Consider the following 26,323-nt stretch of genomic DNA (forward strand, 5'->3'; position numbering starts at 1 on the left):
GGGTCTGGTCTGATAGAGTGTTTCCACCTGGGGTCTGGTCTGATAGAGTGTTTTCACCTGGGGTCTGGTAGAGTGTTTTCACCTGGGGTCTGGTCTGGTAGAGTGTTTTCACCTGGGGTCTGGTCTGAATAGAGTGTTTTCACCTGGGGTCTGGTCTGAATGAGTGTTTTCACCTGGGGTCTGGTCTGAATGAGTGTTTCCACCTGGGGTCTGTTCTGATAGTGTTTTCACCTGGGGTCTGGTCTGAATGAGTGTTTTCACCTGGGGTCTGGTCTGATAGAGTGTTTTCACCTGGGGTCTGGTCTGGTAGAGTGTTTTCACCTGGGGTCTGGTCTGAATGAGTGTTTTCACCTGGGGTCTGGTCTGAATGAGTGTTTTCACCTGGGGTCTGGTCTGAATGAGTGTTTCCACCTGGGGTCTGTTCTGATAGTGTTTTCACCTGGGGTCTGGTCTGAATGAGTGTTTTCACCTGGGGTCTGGTCTGATAGAGTGTTTCCACCTGGGGTCTGTTCTGAATGAGTGTTTTCACCTGGGGTCTGGTCTGATAGAGTGTTTCCACCTGGGGTCTGTTCTGATAGTGTTTTCACCTGGGGTCTGGTCTGAATGAGTGTTTTCACCTGGGTGGGGTCTGGTCTGAATGAGTGTTTTCACCTGGGGTCTGGTCTGAATGAGTGTTTTCACCTGGGGTCTGGTAGAGTGTTTCCACCTGGGGTCTGGTCTGGTAGAGTGTTTCCACCTGGGGTCTGGTCTGATAGAGTGTTTTCACCTGGTGTCTGGTCTGATAGTGTTTTCAGTTGGGGTCTGGTCTGGTAGAGTGTTTTCACCTGGGGTCTGGTCTGGTAGAGTGTTTTCACCTGGGGTCTGGTCTGGTAGAGTGTTTTCACCTGGGGTCTGGTCTGGTAGAGTGTTTTCACCTGGGGTCTGGTCTGGTAGAGTGTTTTCACCTGGGGTCTGGTCTGATAGAGTCTTTTCTCTTCTTCAGCTGAAAACATTTACTATGGAGACTGCAACATAAATGTGTTTGTGTTTGTTGCTTGGAAGGGGGCCTGATGCTAACTATTGGAAGATGAAACTTGCCATAATTACTATTATGAACTGCTTTTGCCTGTAAACTAATAGACCAACATCAATAGGTGTTTTCCATGTGTGGACACAGAGAGTCCCTGTATATCTCAATTGAGACCCCCAGAAAGGATACTTCCACTCCACGAGGCTGATGCAGGCTCTGCGGATGGGATTGTTGAGGGTGAGGCAGAACAGGGCCCTGGGCGGCCTGCTGTTGGTGGAGCCGCCCTGCTTCTTGCTCTTGGCGTACTGTTGCCTCTTCCTCTGTGACAACGAGCCGACCGGTGCAGGCGTGGCCCCAGGGACAGAGTTGCGGGCGCTCATGCTCTGGGAGACGTCGCCCTGGGAGTTACGAGCAGCATGGATCTCGGCCTGCCAGGAGATAGTGCCGGTCTGGTGGCAGGACTCGGGCTGGGAGGGGTTTTCTGACCAGAGGGCCGGCGTATCACCAGGGGGAGGGGCTCTGGTGCTGCTGGCATATTGTGCCCCTGAGGAGAGAATGATAAGGGGGTTGAGTGTGAGAGGGGGGGGGGAGCAGAGAAAGGTGTCAGCCAGAGAGTAAGGGGAAGGTGAAGGTGAAGGTGAGAGAATGGTGAGAGAACCAGGGGAAAGAGAGAGGAAGGGAGAGAGGCATCAATACAAACTGTGTGAGATTCAGTGACAGTGACCTCACCAGTCGATCTGTCTATACAGTGAATTTCAGAGCTCCAAACCTGCAGAACCCTCCTCTAGCCATGCTTTTAACAAACAAGTCGCCATGTGACAAATATCCAAATGAACCATTTAACGCCATTTATTTTCATGCAGATCACAGGGAGACATTACAATGCCCACAAGTGTAGCGATTGTGCTTAATTTAGTATGTACGCCTAGTTATCTAATTCTTCATTAAAAAAACATGTAAATCTCAGAAAACCACTAAATGTTATTTATATCGGCAAACATGAATTTTGAGGTGAGCTAATCAGCATGACAAGCTGTAATCAAAGCAATGAAATCATTGAACAGGATAGTGATGTTGTTATTGTTTGATTGGGGGCTGAACAGGGAGCATTCCCTTGACAACTAAGGAAAACACAAAGGGTACAAGGGAAGGCTGGTCAGTGCTCAGTACACCATATGGATGCTACATAAAAGAGAAAATTATAGAAAAAAATGAAAATAATGTGGGGGAAAAACAATTATTTCTGTTGTCACATACTGCGAAATGTTTTACATAATCCTAACAACAAATGAATTGATCCAACATCTGTCGCTGATGCATGTGCACAAACTGTTGATGCAAAACTGAGTCAGTCTAGATTATTTTAAATAAAATTCAATTGTAGACAACTGCTGTAGACTAACAGTAAAATTCTTAAATACGGGTCCCTTTCCAGCAATGCAGAGTAAAGATAAAGATTAAAATAACAAAATATCAAATGTACTGACAAATACAACTGAATTACTTATATCTACAGAATTCCACCGCTTCCTCTCAACTAGACCAAAATTCATAGTCCAAATTTCCATCAAATTAATCCACAAATAAACCTACCTTTTCTTACGACTAAGTTTAAGATACAGCTGATTTTTCAAATATATTACCGAGACATCAGTGAAGTATACTGCTGATAAAAAACAAGAAGATTTGAGACGTTCTCAGCACAAAACAAATGGAAAGCATTGGACTCCAGGTCCCACGAGACACATGCGATAACACCCACACAAGACTATAGAAGAGCGCACGAGTTTCTTCCCAACAGCGCAGTACACAGAACCTCAGAGATTTAGCCTACCACAAACATCCTTGAAATGCAACATCCGGGTGTTTCACATGATGGACCGTAGCTGGCTAAAATACAGACGCATACATTCTTTCCTGGATCAGTGGTCCATACAAGTCCATTTCATTGTTCAAGTTTTTTGTTTAGCCTGCCGAAGCAACATGGCAACAGCTGTGACCATCCTCTCAAGAACGAAGCGAATATGTGATTTTGGACACTGTGTCCAAGGTGTGCAAAGTGGCACTGTTCACTCTCTCATGGGCACGATTGGCATCCCATGCTAATCCGTTTAAAGACAGCATTTATACTATAGAATAGCCTTCTACTGTACTCTGCCAGGGATGTGTGCTGTAAATAAATCGGATTCGGAGTTGGGCCAATGCCAATGAATTAAAATGACATAGTCACCATTGACCGAACTGACTTTCCTTTCCAACTAGGGCGACTGTCTCGAGACGAACAATCCAATATAGGCCATCCATAGCCTAATAACATATACAATTAACCCTAATAAATCTAACTAATAAATTATGGCACTAATATTACTGTGACAACGATGTAATAACGTTATTAAACAGGTGTAGGTTTAAGGTTAATCCATTTGTTGCTCAATAACTTCTCAGGGCAATCACAGAGGCAAATGTGCCTGTGGTAACGTAAATGACGCACACACACACAGGTCGTCGCACCACACACACAGACACGTACACTCACACGCACGATTATGAAACATGCATGATTTAGGATTAATAAGAGTCACTAACTGACAATAAATGTGTTATGAGCTTAATACAAATGTATTTCTATAACCCAAAAACGAATCACATTTTGCTCGTGTTTAGGCTATAGCTTAATGCAACTCTATGACGCTCTAAAATGTCATTATTATTTCTCCCTCTCACATAATTCAATTCCCTGCAGGGATGTCAGACATGAAGACCTGCATACACACCTTTCAAAGTTCACATGTAACAGGTTACATTTCACCATTCTGTCACTCTCGTTCTATCACTTGGTTTTCAAGAGTTGTCTTTCAAGAGGCTATATATAGCATTGTAAAACTTAAAAGTAATATAAACTCAATATTTTTCAGTCTAAAAAAACAAAAAAGTATTATTATACACAGCTGGCGCTTAAAATAATAGTCCCCCTCCAAATAGGCCTGGGGCGACATAAATCTGTCACATCTATTCCATTCTCAAATAACGTTAATATAGTAACGCACGCTCGCGGGGAGGACATCAGCTTTATGCACATACCCAGTAGCCCTATATGACTATAAACTAGCTCGTAGGTTATACGTACACTTTACTCATGCATTGTTGGCTGTTTTCTCTAACGGTGCCGGACGTCAGCATGAGGTCGTTAGGCAACATACATTGCGTAAACATTATCCACATGAGGGACACACTCTTTTCACGCCACTTCGATACGAAGTCATTTTCGCTAACCCTAAACCCTTTCCTAACCTTAACCTCCTAACCTGATACGCGAATTATCCTAACCTGCTGCGTAAATTCTCCTAACCTGCTACTAAAAAGTCACTTCGTTATCGAAGTGGCGTGAAAAGATTGTTTCCCTTTCCCATGACTTACCCCGGTGTCTTCGAACCCCGACAGTGAACGCCATATCATCTCCCTCTTCTTTGAGGCCACTCGACGCCGTTTAGTGTCCACATTCTACAACGAATCAACAGGAAATGTATGTGTATTGAAAGTACGACAGTAAGAAAGTAAGTAGTAAGTAAATTGCCTTGCACGAGCCTTGGTTTGTGTGAGCCGGAATTGCTCATAGGAGCAAGAGCCTATCTCCCGTTTCAATGTATGTTGCGTGAGGCAGTTTGATGAACAGGTACACCCCCTGGACAGGACGCTAGCCTTTCGCAGGGCCTTTGTTAGAATGTGTTGGAAGGTTACCGGTTATTGGATTAGCCTACATCTACCTGCAGCCGGATAACTGTTTCACAGCAGCTATAATCCCTCAATTATAATCCCTATGTTCCTCACTGAAGCAAATTATGTTGTTGGCCTAACTGACATTATAGACTACTTCAGCAAACTAATGAAATAGTTTCAATATCAATTTCATATGCTGGCCTAGCCTGTGGCCTATGGTTTTGGACGCCCATGTCACTCATTTATCACAAATAACGGTATACCTATTTACAGATCAGGTAGGCCTATCTATTTTACTGAGAGTAGCCTAGGCCTTTGCCCAACCTCGCATTGAGGTGTTTAGTTTGTTTTTTAAACTGTCTTCCCCTATGCTAAAAGAGGCGTTAGATTTCACATGGTTGAGTGTTACATGTAGCTCCAAATTACAAAAATGTCGCCACACGGATTATGGGAGTCGTTGAAATACATTGCAGCAATGCCACCATGTGGTGATTAGTAAATAATACAGTCTTCATAGGACTTGGTCCTGAGGAAAAATAACATTTATACTTTTAATTTTAAGAACAAATTCTTATTTGGAACAGTGGCAGTGACAGATTTTTACCTTGTCAGCTGGGGAATTCGATCCAGCAACCTTTTGGTTACTGGCCCAACGCTCTAAGCACTAGGCTACCTGCCGCCACTGTCCGAAATAAACACTTTTCCTAGATCTGAAAGAAATGTATGAATTTGGTTGGTGTAGTCATTATTTTAATCTGACAGCAGGATAGGTGGTGTTTTTTAATCATTGTTTGTGAAAAATGATTGCAGTATGATGCATCAACACTCACTATCCGTCAATGTTTCTTTGTTTTGTTATTTTGGTTATTTATTTTATTATTTTGAATTATGTTTATTTAATTTGATCCCTTAGGTCCTCGGGTGGGGTGGGATTGGGGAGGGGGGTGTAACTTCATTTTGTATGTATGTATGTTTTTTATTTTACCTTTATTTAACTAGGCTAGTCAGTTAAGAACAAATTCTTATTTTCAATGACAGCCTAGGAACAGTGGGTTAACTGCCTGTTCAGGGGCAGAACGACAGATGTTGTACCTTGTCAGCTCGGGGATTTGAACTTGCAACCTTCCGGTTACTAGCCACTAGGCTACCCTGCTGACAATTATTATTTCTAATTAAAACCAGTGGTGTTAAAAGTACCTAATGTTTATATTTGAGTAAAAGTAAAGATATCTTATTAGAAAATGACTCAAGTAAAATTGAAAGTCACCCAGTAAAATACTACTACTAGTCTAAAAGTATGTGGTTTTAAATATACAGAAGTATCAAAAGTAAATGTAATTGCTAAAAGTGCAAATAGTCTGGGTAGCCATTTGATTAGATGTTCAGGAGTCTTATGTTTTGGGGATAGAAGCTGTTTAGAAGCCTCTTGGACCTAGACTTGGAGCTCAGGTACCACTTGCCGTGCGGTAGCAGAGAGAACAGTCTATGACTAGGGTGGCTGGAGTCTGACAATTTTTAGGGCCTTCCTCTGACACCGCCTGGTATAGAGGTCCTGGATGGCAGGAAGCTTGGCCCCAGTGATGTACTGGGCCATACGCACTACCCTCTGTAGTGCCTTGTTGTCGGAGGCCGAGCAGTTTCCATACCAGGCAGTTATGTAACCCGTCAGGATGCTCTCGATGGTGCAGCTGTAGAACCTTTTGAGGATCTGAGGACCCATGCCAAATCCCTTCAGTCTCCTTAGGGGGAATAGGTTTTATCATGCCCTCTTCACGACTGTCTTGGTGTGCTTGGACCATGTTAGTTTGTTGGTGATGTGGACGCTAAGGAACTTGAAGCTCTCAACCTGCTCTACTACAACCCCGTCGATGAGAATTGGGGCGTGCTCTGTCCTCCTTTTCCTGGAGCCCACAATAATCTCCTTTGTCTTGATCACGTTGAGGGAGAGGTTGTTGTCCTTGCATCACACGGTCAGGTATCTGACCTCCCTGTAGGCTGTCTCATCGTTGTCGGTGATCAGGCCTACCACTGTTGTGTCATCTACAAACTTAATGATGATGCAGTCATGAGTGAACAGCGAGTACAGGAGGGGACTGAGAACGCACCCCTGAGGGGCCCCCGTATTGAGGATCAGTGTGGCAGATGTGTTGTTACCTACCCTTACCACCTGGGGGCGGCCCATCAGGAAGTCCAGGATCCAGTTGCAGAGGGAGGTGTTTAGTCCCAGGGTTTGTAGGTTAGTGATGAGCTTTGAGGGAATTATGGTGTTGAAAACTGAGCTGTAGTCGATAACTAGTATTCACATGTAGGTGTTCCTTTTGTCTAGGTGTGAAAGGGGAGTGTGGAGTGCAATAGAGATTGCATAATCTTTGGATCTGTTGGGGCAGTATGAAAATTGGAGTGGGTCTAGGGTTTCTGGGATAATGGTGTTGATGTGAGCCTTGACCAGCCTTTCAAAGCTACAGACGTGAGCTACATGGCTACAGATGTGAGTGCCATGGGTCTGTAGTCATTTAGGCAGGTTACCTTAGTGTTCTTGGGCACAGAGACTATGGTGGTATTATTATAAAATGTTGGTATTACAGACTCAGAACGGGACAGGTTGAAAATGTCAGTGAAGACACTTGCCAGTTGGTCAGCGCATGCTCAGATTACACATCCTGGCCTTGTGAAAGTTATTCACATCGGCTGCAGAGAGCGTGATCACACAGTCGTCCGGAACAGCTGATGCTCTCATGCATGTTTCAGTGTTACTTGCCTCGAAGCGAGCATAGAAGTAATTTAGTTCCTCTGGTAGGCTCGTGTCACTGGGCAGCTCTCGGCTGTGCTTCTCTTTATAGTCTGGTGTCTGGTAACATGACTGAATACAAACAGTGCAGCTATTCCCTCCGCAAGGCTATCAAACAAGATAAGCGCCAGTACAGAGACAAAGTAGAATCTCAATTCAACGGCTCAGACACAAGAGGCATGTGGCAGGGTCTACAGTCAATCACGGACTACAGGAAGAAACCCAGCCCAGTCACGGACCAGGATGTCTTGCTCCCAGGCAGACTAAATAACTTTTTGCCCGCTTTGAGGACAATACAGTGCCACTGACACGGCCTGCAACGAAAACATGCGGTCTCTCCTTCACTGCAGCCGAAGTGAGTAAGACATTTAAACGTGTTAACCCTCGCAAGGCTGCAGGCCCAGACGGCATCCCCAGCCGCGCCCTCAGAGCATGCGCAGACCAGCTGGCCGGTGTGTTTACGGACATATTCAACCAATCCCTATACCAGTCTGCTGTTCCCACATGCTTCAAGAGGGCCACCATTGTTCCTGTTCCCAAGAAAGCTAAGGTAACTGAGCTAAACGACTACCGCCCCGTAGCACTCACATCCGTCATCATGAAGTGCTTTGAGAGACTAGTCAAGGACCATATCACCTCCACCCTACCTGACACCCTAGACCCACTCCAATTTGCTTACCGCCCAAATAGGTCCACAGGCGATGCAATCTCAACCACACTGCACACTGCCCTAACCCATCTGGACAAGAGGAATACCTATGTGAGAATGCTGTTCATCGACTACAGCTCGGCATTCAACACCATAGTACCCTCCAAGCTCGTCATCAAGCTCGAGACCCTGGGTCTCGACCCCGCCCTGTGCAACTGGGTACTGGACTTCCTGACGGGCCGCCCCCAGGTGGTGAGGGTAGGCAACAACATCTCCTCCCCGCTGATCCTCAACACTGGGGCCCCACAAGGGTGCGTTCTGAGCCCTCTCCTGTACTCCCTGTTCACCCACGACTGCGTGGCCACGCACGCCTCCAACTCAATCATCAAGTTTGCGGACGACACAACAGTGGTAGGCTTGATTACCAACAACGACGAGACGGCCTACAGGGAGGAGGTGAGGGCCCTCGGAGTGTGGTGTCAGGAAAATAACCTCACACTCAACGTCAACAAAACTAAGCAGATGATTGTGGACTTCAGGAAACAGCAGAGGGAACACCCCCCCATCCACATCGATGGAACAGTAGTGGAGAGGTTAGCAAGTTTTAAGTTCCTCGGCATACACATCACAGACAAACTGAATTGGTCCACTCACACAGACAGCATCGTGAGGAAGGCGCAGCAGCGCCTCTTCAACCTCAGGAGGCTGAAGAAATTCGGCTTGTCACCAAAAGCACTCACAAACTTCTACAGATGCACAATCGAGAGCATCCTGGCGGGCTGTATCACCGCCTGGTATGGCAACTGCACCGCCCTCAACCGCAAGGTTCTCCAGAGGGTAGTGAGGTCTGCACAACGCATCACCGGGGGCAAACTACCTGCCCTCCAGGACACCTACACCACCCGATGCTACAGGAAGGCCATAAAGATCATCAAGGACATCAACCACCCGAGCCACTGCCTGTTCACCCCGCTGTCATCCAGAAGGCGAGGTCAGTACAGGTGCATCAAAGCTGGGACCGAGAGACTGAAAAACAGCTTCTATCTCAAGGCCATCAGACTGTTAAACAGCCACCACTAACATTGAGTGGCTACTGCCAACACACTGTCAATGACACTGACTCTACTCCAGCCACTTTAATCATGGGAATTGATGGGAAATGATGTAAATATATCACTAGCCACTTTAAACAATGCTACCTTATATAATGTTACTTACCCTACATTATTCATCTCATATGCATACGTAGATACTGTACTCTATATCATCGACTGCATCCTTATGTAATACATGTATCACTAGCCACTTTAACTATGCCACTTGGTTTACATACTCATCTCATATGTATATACTGTACTCAATATCATCTACTGTATCTTGCCTATGCTGCTCTGTACCATCACTCATTCATATATCCTTATGTACATATTCTTTATCCCCTTACACTGTGTATAAGACAGTAGTTTTTTGGAATTGTTAGTTAGATTACTTGTTCGTTATTACTGCATTGTCGGAACTAGAAGCACAAGCATTTCGCTACACTCGCATTAACATCTGCTAACCCTGTGTATGTGACAAATAAAATTTGATTTGATTTGGTTTAATAGTTTGCAAGCCCTGCCACGTCCGATGAGCATCGGAGCCAGTCATTAATGCACTTATTGATTAAGCCAATGACTGATGTGGTGTATTCCTCAAAGCCATCGGAAGAATCCTGGAACATATTCCAGTCTGTGCTAGCAAAACAGCATCTGCATCATCTGACCACTTTATTGACCAAGTCACTGGTGCTTCCTGCTTTACGTTTTGCTTGTTAGCAGGAATGAGGAGGATAGAATTATGATCAGATTTGTCAAATGGAGGGCGAGGGAGAGCTTTGTACGCTTCTCTGTGTGTGGAGTAAAAATGGTCTAGAGTTTTTTCCTTCTGGTTGCACATTTAACATGCAGGTAGAAATCAGGTAAAAATGGATTTAAGCTTCCCTGCTTTAAAGTCCCTGGCCACTAGGTGTGCCGCCTCTGGATGAGAGTTTTCCTGTTTGATTATGGCAGTATACAGCTCATTGAGTGCGGTCTTAGTGCCAGCATCGGTCTGTGGTGGTATGTAGAAAGCTACGAAAAATACAGATGAAAACTCTCTAGGTAGATAGTGTGGTCTACAGCTTATCATGAGATACTCTACCTCAGGCGAGCAAAACCTTGAGACTTCCTTAAATATCATGCACCAGCTGTTGTTTACAAATATACATAGACCCTCACCCCTTATCTTACCAGAGGCTGCTGTTCTATCCTGGCGATACAGTGTACAACCCGCCAGCTGTGTGTTATTCATGTCGTCGTTCAGCCACTACTCGGTGAAACATAAGATATTACAATTTTTAATGTCCCGTTGGTAGGACATACATGCTTTTAGTTCTTCCAATTTATTATCCAGAGATTGTACGTTGGCCAATAGGACCAATGGCAAAGGCAGATTAGCCACTAGTCGTCAGATCCTCACAAGGTACCCCGATCTCCTTCCGCGATACCTCTTCCGTCTCTTTCTCTTGCATATGGGTGTCTGGAATAAATTCCTCTCGTTCGAATCATTAAAGAAAAATTATTCATCCACTTCAAAGTGAGTAATTGCTGTTCTGATGTCCAGAAGCTTTTTTTGGTCACACGAGACAGTAGCAGCACCTTTATGTACAAAATAAGTTACAAACAATGCAAAAAATAGCACGTTTTGCATTAAAAATGCAACAAGTACTTTTGGGTGTCAGGGAAAATGTATGGAGTAAAAACTACATCATTTTCTTTTGGAATGTAGTGAAGTAAAAGTTGTCAAAAATATAAACAGTAAAGCAAAGATACCCCCCAAAAACTACTTTAGTAGTACTTTCAAGTAATTTTTTGTACTTTACACCACTGATTAAAACACTTTTGATCACAAAAATATATATAAATTGTGTTTATAGAACTAGGCTCAGCCTGAATATCCGCCAGATGGGGCTATATATTATTCATTACGTTGTTTGCCATGGGGCTGAGTGAATATATTTTGTAATTGTATAACACATATTTCCATATGGTGGAGGCAAATGTTGGCAGTTTTTAATATAACTAATGATCAATGGACCCCACCCTGGTTGGTAATTCGACCATGCTTACTACAAGTTTAGATAGCTGACTGCTAGACTCATTTTGCAATCCCCCAAAAATGTAGCTGACATGGGCTGATGCACAAACAAATTTCTAAATTACACCCTCTGTATTCATTACATTATTCCAACTCAACAGTAAATTGAGACCCCGACTGAAGGGGGGCCACGGGCCGCCAGATTCCCATCCCTGGCCTACATGGATAGACAGGCCATAGCAAAATAGCAACCTCTAAAATTCATTGTAACCTTCTCGTGAACAAGCAATAATTATTCACTCCAAATAATTATGAAACAAAAAGTGAGGCGGAACTATGAGGCATTCGGACCATGACTACCGACGTGCACCACCCGCGGACACTGGAAATGGAGTGTTCATAGAAATTGGTCCGTGTGGTAAGCATTGTATTCAAGATGGAGACCGCCAGTAAAATGAGCCTAGCAGCTCTACAACAACAAGATCCGTATATCAACAAACTTCTCGATGTTACCGGACAGGTAGCACTGTACACCTTTAATTCCAAAGCAAATGAATGGGTAAGCTCGCCAAAGGAGTCGCTGGTTTCTTCTGTTTATTGAACGTTAACTAGAGAGCTAACTTTACCATATCGGATTTAGTTTATCATTAGCAATCTAGTAAAGTAGCATACTAGTTAGCGAGCTATATCAAGCGTGTCCCTGTGGGATTGTGTAACAATCGTTTGCGAGTCATAAAATATAAATTAGTATGCGAGTCTTTTGTTGTAACGTTAGTTGGGTTACTAACTTCGCTACTTAACTAGCTAACACTTAGCAACTTAACTAGCTATCTGGGCTAGTTCGTTACGTCGTAGCATGCCACTTCAGCTAGTCATGTTGTACTAGCAACACTGACCAATAATATTAACGCAACAGGTAAAGAGTTGGTTTCATGAGCTGAGATAAAAGATAACCGAAAAGTTCCATACGCACAACAAGCTTATTTATCTCAATGTGGGCGTGCACAAATTTGTTTGCATCCCTGTTAGTGAGCATTTCTCTTTTGCCAAGATAATCAATCCACCTGACAGGGGTGAGATATCAACGAGCTGATTAAACAGCTTGATCATTCCACATGGAGCTCCTACCAGAAGATAACTGACGTCATGATTTGACCTCATACTTTTCCGAGTTACCAGTTGTCTTGAAAGCACCATGTGATCATTGATCTCCTGAAGAAGCTATTCCTTTTCCTTTCTTTCTGTGCCCCCCAGATGTTTGGATATACTGGTAAAGTTGCCAGGTTGTTAGGTAATGTGACTGAGTAGTTTTAGAACCGCCCCAGACAGAGCGGCGCACAATTGACCCAGCGTCGTCCGGGTTGCCCGTCATTGTAAATAATCATTTCTTATTAACCTTTTATTTTTATGTATTTAACCTTTTTTAACTAGGCAAGTCTAGTTTAAAAAAAAGGTTAAATACATTTAAATAGTGTTACAAACGTTGGTGGCAACGATTTAAAAGGAGCTATTTTTATTTATTAATCTCGACTGGTAAATTAAGGCTCGCCTCCCATTCGGCTGCATAGGGTTGCACCCTTAGCCTGCCTACCGTTAACTATCAGCACGTCACCCACCACTTGACCACTTTGCAATGTGAGTTTGAGGCAGTAGAATAGTTTGAAACCTGAACGTTTTACTTTACTTCAAATAATGAGGCAAGTCTTACCTTGCTTCAAATTAACCTTGTGAAAATCCAACCACAGAAACTTGGAGGCAATTATTTTATAAAGACTTCCTCATGCAATTAACCAGCATTTCTCTCCTGTTCTATTGGTTTTCATATCAACTTACTCTTGTTGTCCAGAATCCAAAGGCACAATTCTAGTCATATTAGCAACCCAACATAGTTGTTGCTATTAGATTCACCCTCTTTCTGAGTTTCTAACAGAGTGTTCATCTCTGTCACATATGGAACTGCTTGTATTAGGTGTGCTGTTTAGAACAGTTTTCCACAAATTGCATTTTGGCAAATGTTTGAACATGTGTTTTTTTAGCTGCTTTGTTACAGGAGTTGCATGTTCAATAATAGGCGATAGCCTTTTGACTGTAAGATGATAGGACTGCTATTGTTGCATGTTTCCATTAAGGACTTAATGAAAAATGTCTGGTCCATGTATGCATGCATGCATAGTATCAGAGATACTGGCTGCACTTGACATCTGCGTATCTGCAGGCTGATGCTCCATCCTAGGAGTGGTCAAAGAATCAACTGCTGCCTTGGACAGTCGGGGATCCCCATTGGGAGGACAGGGCGACCCCGCCACCAGAACGGGCCCCATGGCAGCGGCTGGCTGTGACTCCACGATTGGAGTGGGGGTCTCCTTAACAATGGCTAGTCAACGCTCTTGCTGAGGGGGGTGCAGACCTTGGTGTGCTGGTCTGTGCTCTCTGGAGTTGTCTTCATCTGATGGGGAGCTGGGCCTCTCTGGAGTTGTCTTCATCTGATGGGGAGCTGGGCCTCTCTGGAGTTGTCTTCATTTGATGGGGAGCTGGGCCTCTCTGGAGAGCAGAAGCGGACCTGGCGCTCCTGTGACTATTGCCGGGAGGGCCTAGAGTACGCCCTCCTGATCTCTTCCCTTTCATAGAGCAGCTCCTCGTAGTCCCTCTGCAGCTCCCAACTGGAGAAGGTGTGGTCACTCCATGGCCACTGAGGAAGCCTGGAGCAGGGCTTGAAATATCTTGGACGAGAGAGGGGTGTAAGCTCATTTTCGGGTGCGTGGCGGCTTTGTGTGTAGTTGTGGGCTGAGGTGGGGTACCTCAACATCTCAGCTATAGCAGGCCAGAATCCGGGAGATATGAAGGACCATGTAAAAATGTCTATTCGGAACTCGTCTGAGTTGTCAGCTTTGAATGCCCTCACCCGCTAGTACCGAATGCTGATTCACTAAGATCTGCCCACTATAGTGTTGTCCTATCAGAACTTCATGTTGAGGCCCATTACTATACACTTTGTCACCAACTTGTCAGCTCAGGGATTTGATCTAGCAACCTTTCGGTTACTGGCCCAACGCTCTAACCACTAGGCTGCCTGTCGCCAATCATTAAGATTCAGTTAGAGTACACTAAATAAATATACATGCAATACAACAATAAGCAGATAAGAAAACGGTCATAATATAAACATATCAATGAATACAATAGTATAGCATCTACATGAAGAATATACAGCCAGAGAAGGAGAACTCTAACTTCTTACTTGGTTGGGGTAGATTTAAATAAACAGTAGAATTAACATTAGCCGAGCACTAGCAAACAATACTAACTTCTTACTTGCCAACGTATCTACACAGTTACGCTGCACAATAAGGTAACCATAACTCACTACTATTGTACCCCCTATTAGCACAATAACATTCCCAACACTCAATTGCCAATGGACGAACAGCACTTCAGTAGAAAGGCAGCATGTGAATTCTGTCAGCATCAAACAGGTCTTCTTTCTAAAGACGGCAAAACACGCTTTAACATAAGGTGTGCAGGGTTGGAGCGTGTCCAAGTGCCCTGATTGGTTGGAATGAATGAGCGATTGATAGGTCTGAAAGCCAGTCCAATTGAAAGGAACAGAGTTTTTTACAAGCTGGTTGGGCAACAATCAAGCTGTTTTCACTGTAGTAATGGTGCAACCATGACACTATGGAATCTGCACTCGCTCTTTTTCTCTAGGGCACTCTGAAACAACGGTACAGCGAAGCCTTATCAACATGACAACAATTATTATCTCAGAGGTTGTTATCCTAGTTGCACAGTGCCCCCAAAATCAAACTCCTGGGTGCATAGCAACATCTTTTAGAGCCCTGGGTACCACTAGTACTAACGCTGTAAACTAGCCAGCTAGACATCAGGGCCATGTTCAGAAGGCCACAACGGTGTGCAAAGTTTGATTCCACGGAAACTGTGCTGTTCTGAACAAGCAGTTTGTGTGGTCTCAAATACAAACGGTCACAACCCAAGAGCAGGGGCGCGTTTTCTTGTTACTGTTCCTCTGCCCAGGCGTTGCTGACACCTGCCGGATCTTACAACGCCTGGATAGGTATTTAACGCATCAGCTAACCACATATGTTATAGTAATCTGTCAGTCAATGACGTGGCACGCAACCATTGGTTGATGCATGTAACATCTGAGCAGGGGGGCACGACCAATGATAGTGCCCAAAAGCCTGTTTTAGCATGGGCAGCGCCAATGAGGACTTTCACCTTTTTGAAGTAATCAACTGGGTGGGACTTCTTATTGGTTAAGGAAGGATCACATAATTCCATCCAGGTCATCTGGAGGGATCAGCCAAAGCAATATACTCCTGAGCAAACATTCCATAATTGCATGTGGCAGTAAATCGGCAACCTTTTCTTTCTACCTGTTCAAACATCACCTTCCTGGTGGCAGTTTGCATCCTTTCAGCTCATAGAACGTTTAATGAACTGAAAGCACCCAGACCAAATATCAACTAACTTTTGCATGTTGTGATTATTCTTCTTTTACCTGATGATCGATTCGTGTTCAGCAAGTTCAAGTTGTAATTTTTCTGCATTATTTCCATTTCAGGAAAAGACCGAAATTGAAGGCACCTTATTTGTTTATGCCAGGTAATTTATTTTTATGGTGAGCTTTTTTGAAGGGGACACTGTTGCAACGATACTTAGCTAGCTAGCTAGAGCCTAACCCCCTTCTTAACCTGTGGTGGTTGTCTCACCACCTGTCCTCATGTCTACGCTTCCCTAATTGAGCTCTTCCTCTCTCACCTCCAACCTCCCTGTTGCTCTTTTCAACATCACCACTCTTTGCTTTTATTTATTTATTTTTTGTGACAAACACATTTAGCCTAATAGTCTTTCTCCATTGCTCTGCAATAACCTGTCCACAGGTGTGCATCCCCTCATCATGGCTTCACCATCATGAATCGCCTGAGCACAGAGAATCTGGTGGAGCCCATCAACAAAGACCTTGAGTTTCAGCTCCAAGACCCCTTCCTGCTGTACAGGAATGCTAACTGTGAGTAGGCTATACCATAATAGTCCACTAGTCAGTCTGAGATTTCCACCCCATTGGCTGCTTTGCAATAACTTAAAGATGGAGCAACATTTTTTTTCTTGTTACTGTTCATACCATGTAGCCTGCACTAGTGATGCGCAGGTTGACTCATAATCCGCAGTCCACGTGGTTATATAGTGTGGCTGGAGGGCGGGTGGGTGACAGGCGGGCTGAATAAAGAGAAACAATACCTTAAATCCGTACATTTATAATTATTGTGCAATTTATATAGGCTACATTGCGTTTATTTATTGTAATTTTTTTAGGCTATCTGGTATTACTGTAAAAACCTAAACTTTAGGGTTTAATTGTACATGTGCCAAATAGCCTGCAAAGCCAATCGCCAAATAATGCTTTTGGGAAGGGCAGAAAAAATGTACGCAAAAAGGATATTGTCGAACTTGAATTCATTCAGACAAAATCTGCGAATGGAGAGTTGAAAATAAAGACAAGGGAGGGCCAGAAAAGTCATGTTTGGGAAAGATTTGGTGAAGTAGTAAAAGAGGATGTTAGCAGGCTATGTTATGTGTGATGATTGTGAGGCGCTATACAAATACAACAGTGACAAGACGGGACTTCAAATAGGCCTATGGCATGTCAAGGGAACTGTAGCCTACTGTTTAGATGAGTTAAAGGGAAATTGAAGTCTGGACATTGACTAACCAGAATAACCTACTGTTTTTGGCAGTCCTCTGTTAATACTAGTCCCGTGCGAATCGACATCCCTGTGTTTTGAGAGAAATGTCTGAGTTTCACAGGTGTTGCTCGCAGCTTGAGCAATAAAAAAAAAAAACTGATTCGATAAATTGAACGAAGTTCTGCGCATAGTTTACAGTGCATTCGGAAAGTATTCAGACCCCTTGACTTTTTCCACACTTTGTTACAATACAGACTTATTCTACAATTGATTAAATTGTTTCCCCCCCTCATTAATCTACACACAATACCCCATAATGACAAAGCTAAACCAGGATTTTAGAATTTTGGCACACCTGTATTTGGGAATTTTCTCCCATTCTTCTCTGCAGATCCTCTCAAGCTCTGTCAGGTTGGTTGGGTAGCGTTAATGCACAGCTATTTTCAGATCTCGCCAGAGATGTTCGATCGGATTCAAGTCTGTGCTCTGGCTGGGCCACTCAAGGACATTCCAGAGACTTGTCTCGAAGCCAGTCCAGTGTTGTCTTGGCTGTGTGCTTAGGGTTGTTTTCCTGTTGGAAGGTGAACCTTCGCCCCAGCCTGAGGACCTGAGTGCTCTGGAGCAGGTTTTCATCAAGGATCTCTCTGTACTTTTCTCCGTTCATATTTCCCTCGATCCTGACTAGTCTCCCAGTCCCTGCCGCTGAAAAACATCCCCAAAGCATGTTGCTGCCACCACCATGTCTTGGTTTCATCAGACCAGAGAATCTTGTTTCTCATGGTTTGAGAGTCTTTAGGTGCCTTTTGGCAAACTCCAAGCGGGCTGTCATGTGCCTTTTACTGAGGAGTGGCTTCCCTCTGGCCACTCTACCATAAAGGTCTGATTGGTGGAGTGCTGCGGAGATTGTTGTCCTTCTGGAAGGTTCTCCCATCTCCACTGAGGAACTCTGGAGTTCTGTCAGAGTGACCATCGGGTTCTTGGTCACCTCCATGACCAAGGCCCTTCTCCCTCGATTGCTCAGTTTGGCTATTTACTACATTGTAGAGTAATGGTGAAGACATCAAAACTATGAAATAACACATATGGAATCATGAAGTAACCAAAAAAGTGTTAAACAAAACAAAATATTTTTATTATTTGATATTCTTCAAATAGCCATCCTTTGCCTTAATGACAGCTTTGCATACTCTTGGCATTTTCTCAACCAGCTTCATGAGGTGGACACCTGGAATGCATTTCAATGAACAGGTGTGCCTTCTTAAAAGTTATGATGAAACTGGCACTCATGAGGACCGCCATAGGAAAGGAAGACCCAGAGTTACCTCTGCTGCAGAGGATAAGTTCGTTAGAGTTACCAGCCTCAGAAATTGCATCCCAAATAAATGCTTCACAGAGTTCAAGTAACAGACACATCTCAACATCAACTGTTCAGAGGAGACTGTGTGAATCAGGCCTTCAGGGTCGAAATGCCGGCAAGAAACCACTACTAAAGGACACCAATAATAAGAAGAGACATGCTTGGGCCAAGAAACACGAGCAATGGACTGGTGGAAATTTGACCTTTGGTCTGGAGTCCAAATTGGACATTTTGGTTCCAACCGCTGTGTCTTTGTGAGACACGTTATGGGTGAATGGATGATCTCCACATGTGTATTTCCAACTGTAAATCATGGAGGAGGAGGTGTTATGGTGTGGGGGTGCTTTGCTGGTGACACTGTGATTTATTTAGAATTCAAGGAATTCCGCAGCGATATCCCATCTGGTTTGGGCTTAGTGGGACTATCATTTGTTTTTCAATAGGACAATGACCCAACACACCTCCAGGCTGTGTAAGGGCTATTTTACCAAGGAGAGTGATGGAGTCCTGCATCAGATAACCTGGCCTCCACAATCACCCGACCTCAACCAAATTGAGATGGTTTGGGATGAGTCAGACCGCAAGTGAAGGAAAAGCAGCCAGTGCTCAGCATATGTGGGAACTCCTTCAAGACTGTTGGAAAATAATTCCAGGTGAAGCTGATTGAGAGAATGCTAGAGTGTCCAAAGCTGTCATCAAGGCAAAGGGTGGCTACTTTGAAGAATCTCAAATGTAAAATATATTTTGATATGTTTAACCCTCTTTGGGGTACTACATGATTCCATATGTGTTATTTCATACTTTTGAGGTCTTCACTATTATTCTACAATGTAGAAAATAGTAAAAATAAAGAAAGACCTTTGAATGAGTAGGTGTTCTAAAACTTTTGACCAGGTAGTGTATGTGATAAAGTGAACATCTGAGGCCTGTGCCCAATTTTTGGACAGGTGGTCATGGATTTTTTGTTGCCCGATTTAGATATATTTCGTCTTATAATTTCTGACATTTTGGTAATCCATTTGTTAGTCAACTTGTCTATAATTAGATACATGTAGCTTCTCTTTTGTCATTATATGTTACCCAAGAAGACTAAATAAACCCTTACTGTAATAGAGCGATAGAATGAATGATTCAATACAGTTGACATCGGACTGGGGAAAAAATACAATAAAGCAACAACAACAACAACAACAAACAAACAAAAATTGTTCAAAATGTCCAAAAGAAAGCTGTGAAAACGACCAAACGTGTTTCTGATAAGATTTCAGTTCGGCTTCAGTGCATATTTGATCTAGCTGATCATTGCATTCTCTCAAGATGCAGAAAGAAATAATTCATATTTCTCCACTCCTGTTCCCAAATCCATATTTGGCCTACATTTAGTAAATAAATTGACTGCAAGAAATGCTATGTTATTCCAGATGCGCAATATTCAGAGATTCTGTTTTTGTGGAACTGCCCCTAACTATATTTCCATTAAAAGAGCTGCGGGTGTACATCTTATGTATTACTAGGCTAAATTTAGCATTGAATGTGCTATCTATGTAACTTTCCCCCAGATAAATAAGGAAGGTTGTCAAAGTTTTCTAAACATATTTTTGGAATTAAGTTGCAAAGCACAGCTTGCACACAAGCATTAAAGATCTGTCAGGCCTCCCGAGTGGCACATCTCCTCTGATAGGTCTCCTCCGCCCATGGCCTCACGCTAATGCGGTTCTACCCAGCACAGGAGCTCTGCATCGCAGTGCTAGAGGCGTCAATACAGATCCGGGTTCGAGACCCATGAGGCGGTACAGTGTCATCCGGGTTAGGGGAGGGTTTGCCCGGCCGGGATGTCCTTGTCCCGTCACGCTCTATCGACTCCAGTGGCGGGCACGCTGACATGGTCGCCAGTTGTACGGTGTTTCCTCTGAAACATTCGTGCAGCTGCCATCCGGGTTAAGTGAGCAGTGTGTCAAGAAGTAGTGCAGCTTGGCAGGGTCGTGTTTCGGAGGACGCATGGCTCTCAACCTTCGCCTCTCCTGAGTCCGTACGGGAGTTGCAGCGATGGGAAAAGACTGTAACCACCAATTGGCTATCACGAAATTGGGAATAAAGGGGGTAAAAAGAACCCTCCCCCACAAAAACGTATAAAAATCTGTCAAGCTGTGTGGAATTCAAAAGAGTACTTGAAAGCTTCCAGACCCTTTGACCATTGGGTTATGTATTTTACTGCAATCCCACCATACTATCTACTATTTTAATTTTTCTGTTTAGTCCCATGGAAAAGAACACTACCCTGTCTGTGCAGCAGACACACACACATTAAACGCATGCAGACATACAGGAAAATAACATACATTTACACATGCCCCCTATAACATAATTCCACCACTTCAATCCCCTTCCAGGCTGACCCCTGCAAAGATATACATGCATACAAATTTACCAGACCGACATTGACACACACTACCCCTCCAGTCAGACTTGCCTCTGAATGCACTCAGCAGACAACATCCCAGGGTTCTCTGGAAGATGGCCTTCCCCTTGTGCCGGAGGTCATTCTGAGACTGATGGTGCGCAGTGAGCAGGAACATCTCCTCTGTTAGGTCTCCTCCGCCCATGGCCTCACGCTAACACGGTTCTACCCAGCATAGGAGCTCAGTCTGAGGGAAAATTTCTCTCTCAGGCCCAAGGGCCTCTATGGCCTGGAGCTGCCTGGAAACCACTTCATGGATGGGATGGATACAGCACGACTGCTCTCCGTGGTAGTTCTGTAGGCGTCTGATCCAGTCATCCAGAGGAGCAACGTTATCTGGAACCCTGTGACTCCTCCTCAGTCGTCTAGTGCCTGCAGGCCCCTGGGGGGGAATGCAAGACTATCCTGGAAAGTGGCGTTCTTGGCTATCTTTGAGACTCGTGAAGGGATGATGACTTATTCTGTTTACCATGATTCCAAGGTTTGTGTCCTGCCTTCCCTTAGTGGAGGGTTGTATCAGTAGTTCAACAGGTTAGAGAATGTGAATGTGGCCTGTTTAGAGAGAGATACCTGTTTTATACGTCCCAGGGATCCCCAGGTAGAGCACAAAACAATACTGTTGCTAGGTTACCAGCCTCTGAGGGAAACACTCCTGTCACAAACTGTTTCTTCAGAAAGTCCTGTCTGGCTCAGTTGGTAGAGCATTGCAACACCAGGGTGGTGGGTTCAATTCCCACAGCGGACCAGTTAGGAAAAAAAGTATGAAAATGTCTGCATTCACGACTGTAAGTCGCTCTGGATAAGAGTGTCTGCTAAATGATAACATAATAAATAAAAAATAGTTGCTGAACTCTTCAACTAAAATATCCCTCTTCCTAAGGGATGCGGCTCCAGTGATCCCTTCTATCTCCCATTATCTCTTCTAGTCAGTCATATTTCCCTCTCGTCTTGGTGTCCCTCCTACAGTGGGCATATACAGCATCTGGTTTTACGATAAGAAGGACTGCCAGCGCATTGCTCAGCTCATGGTGAAGTGAGTATGTCCCGGTGAAACACACAACCACTAACCCAGATAAGAAAACCATTATCACCCACACCACTGGGGGAGCCATTTATCACTTTACAGACATGAGATTGTGTTTTCTCACTGATTTGCTAGTGTGTTTATCTTCACTATGTGTTTATTTTGGTGTGTCTCTGTCCTCCAGGATTGTGAAGCAGGAAGCCTTGCAGGGCCACCGGGGCTCCCCAGAGAGGACTGACGTCCCAGGGAGGACCAATGGCTGCTCCAATGACATCCTGGAGCTCCTCAGCAAGGCCAAGGATGAGTTCCACAGGGTGAGAGACGGGAGCAGTCTTCGCCCAGGAAATCTGGCCACACACGGACACGTGACCACAGTCCAGAAAAAATACACACACACACACACACACACACACACAAGGGACAAGAGTGTTTTTCTTACTCAGTTAACCTCTGTCTTAGTTACTCTCTATTGATGTCACTCTCTTTCCTTAGATCTTAGTTCTGCTGCACAGTGTTTTTACTTTGTTTTAATTGCTGAGATTGCACACACCCCTCCCAGTTTCCATTCGTCTGAACACACTAGTAGGAATGTCAAAGTAATAAATATGTCTGTGTGTTAACTAGACTCAGGCGGGGGAAACAGAGATGTCCGTTACTGCTGAGCAGAGGGTGAACACCGAGACGCTGAAATCAGCCGGTGACACTACAGCGCACGCTCACAGCGCCTCGCAGCCAGAACAGGTATGTACCACTCTAGTTGAAATGACTGCACTATCTGATAACACGCTGCCTGTAACAAGTGTTCTCTCACATGACTGAAATGACTGTTACATGTCATTGAATGTTTACTGTATAAGTATGTTTCATATTGACTGTGGTAACTGTATTTGCAGAGCTCTCACTCTGGCCAGAGGCAGATCACTGTGGAGGAGCTGTTTGGCAGTTCTCTACCGAAGGAGGCCAGCCTGCTGCCAGCCATGCCCACCCAGAGTTCCACAGACCCTGCTGCCACGGCCCCCGTCAGCTTCCTCCAGGCCCAGAGCTATGCTCCACCCATCCCTTTCCAGCCCTTACTGACACCCCGCCTCACAGCAGACCCAGGGGGAAACAACCGGCACCTCACCCCTGGTCTGATCTCCCTGATGGAGGCCAGAGGGAGCCCTGGCCCAGGCTACGCCCTCTACCCTGTGTTCCCCAGTGGACCTTCAGGGGACCCCCAGCACTCTGTGTCCCCACTGTTGGTGACGCCATCTGGGGTTGAGGCTTGCGGTCCTCCACCTGGCCCTCTGTCGGCCTACCTGGGGAAGGAACCGGCCTACCTGAAACCCAGCCCCTCTGATCTCCACAAACCTGCCCTCACACCTAGCGTCTTGCCCAGCCGGCTGGCCACACCCCAGAGCTTCAGAGAGCCAATCACCAAGCCCGCTGCCCTCAGCAGCATGCCCACAGGCCGTGTGCAGGTAACCAGCTGTTCTTTTTTTGTGTTATTTTTTTGTTGTTGTGGGATGTGTAATCTGTCATGTCTGAAGGACTCCCTTCTTTCTCAGCTGCAGAGTAAAGAAATTAATGTGTTCGCTCAATCTCAGAAACTGTCAAAAACCCAGCCAGTTAGTATGATTTTGTTATCACGATATAGATGGCTTTGATAGTTCAAATGAAATCTTACTATGTCATCTTCCTGCCCTCTCTCTTTCTCTCGACCATCCAAGGCTATCCCTATGAAGGCGGGTCTTGTGGTACCGGGGGCGGGCACTTCACTTACGGGGGCAAAGCACTCCATTCTGCTCTCACCAAGCGCCTTTCAGCATTCTGTTGCCAAGACAACGGAACTGCAGAGGAAAGCTCCCCCTCCCTCGCCTCCGCCCGCAGCCACAGGGGTGGTGGAGCTCCCCCAACCCTCCTACAACAGGATCCAGTTACAAGACACACTCATCCACCTCATCAAGGTAGCGAGAGAGCTGAAGCCTTTTCACCCCAGACTCTAGCCTTGTGTTTGAAGTTTTCGTCAAGTTCAGGGTTTTATACTGCAGACTTCAACTTGCTGTTGTTGCCATTTATAAAATGCTCATGAACTGGTTATGAAGTCCTTCTGTATGTGCCCTTCAAATTAAATGTTACCCAAACGTATTACTTAAGAGATCTGCAATGAACTGAAGAAGTTGTGTGAAATCTGGAAACTTGTTTGCTACCGTTATGCAAGATTACTGGAAGATAACTCCTCTCTCTCCTGTGTCTGTGCAGAATGACCCAGTGTTTCTCAGTGCCATCCACGAGGCCTACCTCCACAGTCTCTCCAAGGACCTGAGCCGCGTCAAGCTATAGCCTCATTCCAAACCTGAGGCTGGGCCTGGACACGCCTGGACAGGGGCACCAGCCAACCTAACCTACAGGTACTGGACCACTGGGGGCTACTGCTGGCCATGTGCAGAGGCACAAACACTCCTAACTTGAGGCACAAACTGGCTCTGTACCTCTGGAGCAGCTATGTGACTGCAGGAGGAGGACGGGACTCGAATGTAGGAGGCTCATATCATTGTTCTCCTACCCTGTGTGGAGGAGAAGGTGAATGGGGACATGTCACAGTAGTGTCAAATCAAGTACGCACTCTAGTAAGACATATTGTTGATGAGAAATAAACCCCTGGGGAAGGAGGATGATAATAAGGGTAAACCGTAAACCCTCATATGTCTTGGGAAAGAGCCTCCGGCTCTCTATGGTGAGGTCAGTGCTTAGGGACTTGCTGTGCAAGCCAAAATTCATTCAACTCCAGGTCCACTTCCTTGTTCTTCCTCAGTACAGCTGGGATTCTACACACATGCTCTCTCTCGTACCCCCTCTCTCTCTTTCTCAATCTCTCGTGATCCTTCTTTCTGTCATTCCCTCACCCCATTCATGACCACCAGCCTCCGTTGCTATGCCTGTTAAGGGATGTGTGTAATAGATTGCAATGCCTTTTGGGAGATTATAGTTTTTTTTATATAACCAGGCTTAAGTGTGTTTTTTTCCAAGGGTTTAGACAGAGAATTGTTGTATTCATTTAGGCCCTATTACGTGGGGTGAGGCAGTAAAAGCTACTGCAAGACTGTACCTGAGCTAACTGCTATCATCAAAAGGATAATCTTGTTTAATAAGGTTGATGTCCGCGCCCCTGTGGAAATCCAATTGGCATAATGAATTTTTTTTAAACATACAAATCAGTCAGTTTAAGCTAGAGATCCACTGCATCGGCCTATATCACGCTTCCACATCTGGTGAATGGTGACAGAGCTAGAGCGGTGTTTGTCAGATCATGAACATCCCGAAAATCGGTCTTCTCACAACATGGTCTGCAGTGTCTGAACAGTGACCCCTCTATGGAAGGATGGATACTCTCACCAACACCATAGTGTTCTCCGTTTTGCCCTACACCTGCCACACGTCAGGAGACTTGTCTGAAGTCGGTACAGACGATCTGCCAACTTCTGTCTGTAACGTCCCAACCGTTTGGCCTACACACTAATATGACCCCTCTGTGGAAAGGTGAGACTGTCACGAACATGTACAGTACCAGTCAAAAATTGACACACCTACTCATTCAAGGGTTTTTCTTTATTTTGACTATTTTCTACATTGTAGAATAATAGTGAAGACATCAAAACTATGAAATAACACATATGGAATCATGTAGTAACCAAAAGTGTTAAACAAATCAAAATATATTTTATATTTGAGGTTCTTCAGCGTAGCCACCCTTTGCCTTGATGACAGCTTTGCACATTCTTGGCATTCTCTCAACCAGCTTCACCTGGTCATATTAGTGTGAATGGAAGTATATATGGAGACTGTTTAACCAAATATATGGGGTTAAATAAGATATTTCTTATATCTCTCAGATATAAACAAACTTCCTTTTGATATTTTTGGGGCCTATCTTTTCCGTGTCGTGAATCTGTTATTCAATGTGTTTGTATGGGCTAATAGCAGTAGGACCCCCAAAAATGTTTATCAAATATATATATATATTTTTTTTTATACTTCAAGGGGTCTTAAAATTCTAAATAAAATAGCTAAATTATTATTGGTATGACCTTCTTAAAACAATTCCATATAACTTAGTAGATCCCCTTCCCCCAGCTTAGCGACCTGTATATTAGACACAGTATATTCTCTCACTTTCTCTGTTCTCCACTCTGCAACCAACAGCTGAAAGGGACTAGTATGTCATGACAGGTTGAGTCAATGTGTATATCTTTGATCTTGTAGGTCAGTCAGCCCCCCCCTTTTGCCCTCAGAACAGCATCAATTAGTCGGGCATGGAAAGCGTTCCACAGGGATGCTAGCCCATGTTGACTCCAGTACTTCCTACAGTTGTGTCAAGTTGGCTGGATTCTCTTTGGGTGGTGGACCATTCTGGATACAGATGGGAAATTGTTGTGTGTGAAAAACACAGCAGCATTGCAGTTCTTGACACAAACCGGTGTGACTGGCACCTACTACCATACCTGGCTCAAAGGCACTTA

The 26,323-nt window shown here is 44.6% G+C and overlaps 2 protein-coding genes across 5 annotated transcripts in view; one reads left to right on the forward strand and one right to left on the reverse strand.

Moving 5' to 3' along the window:
• Positions 1 to 4,696, reverse strand: part of LOC112222121 (voltage-dependent L-type calcium channel subunit alpha-1D-like) — a 106,439-nt gene extending 101,743 nt beyond the window's left edge. The window contains exons 1-2 of the mRNA XM_042303956.1: positions 4,427 to 4,696; positions 1,199 to 1,553 (exon numbers count right to left, since the gene is read on the reverse strand). Coding sequence (XP_042159890.1) covers positions 1,199 to 1,553; positions 4,427 to 4,460 — 389 coding nt within the window. The 5' untranslated portion in view covers positions 4,461 to 4,696. The remainder of the gene's footprint in view (positions 1 to 1,198; positions 1,554 to 4,426) is intronic.
• A 6,956-nt stretch (positions 4,697 to 11,652) lies between these two features.
• On the forward strand, positions 11,653 to 25,359 carry LOC112222122 (mRNA-decapping enzyme 1A). Of its 4 annotated transcripts, XM_024384746.2 has the most exons (10): positions 11,715 to 11,839; positions 13,496 to 14,034; positions 15,863 to 15,903; positions 16,182 to 16,309; positions 21,767 to 21,833; positions 22,009 to 22,138; positions 22,449 to 22,565; positions 22,718 to 23,284; positions 23,534 to 23,770; positions 24,066 to 25,359. In XM_024384746.2, the coding sequence occupies exons 4-10, from the start codon at positions 16,213 to 16,215 to the stop codon at positions 24,144 to 24,146; spliced, it is 1,296 nt and encodes a 431-aa protein (XP_024240514.1). In that variant the 5' UTR covers positions 11,715 to 11,839; positions 13,496 to 14,034; positions 15,863 to 15,903; positions 16,182 to 16,212; the 3' UTR covers positions 24,147 to 25,359. The 4 variants fall into 4 exon arrangements, with proteins under 4 accessions (XP_024240512.1, XP_024240513.1, XP_024240514.1 ...); XM_024384744.2 differs by lacking the exon at positions 13,496 to 14,034 and having other exon boundaries at positions 11,653 to 11,839; XM_024384745.2 differs by lacking the exons at positions 13,496 to 14,034; positions 15,863 to 15,903 and having other exon boundaries at positions 11,704 to 11,839.
• Positions 25,360 to 26,323: the final 964 nt, after the last annotated feature.

The sequence above is a fragment of the Oncorhynchus tshawytscha genome, linkage group LG22 (assembly GCF_018296145.1).
Source record: "Oncorhynchus tshawytscha isolate Ot180627B linkage group LG22, Otsh_v2.0, whole genome shotgun sequence".
NCBI lineage: Eukaryota > Metazoa > Chordata > Actinopteri > Salmoniformes > Salmonidae > Oncorhynchus > Oncorhynchus tshawytscha.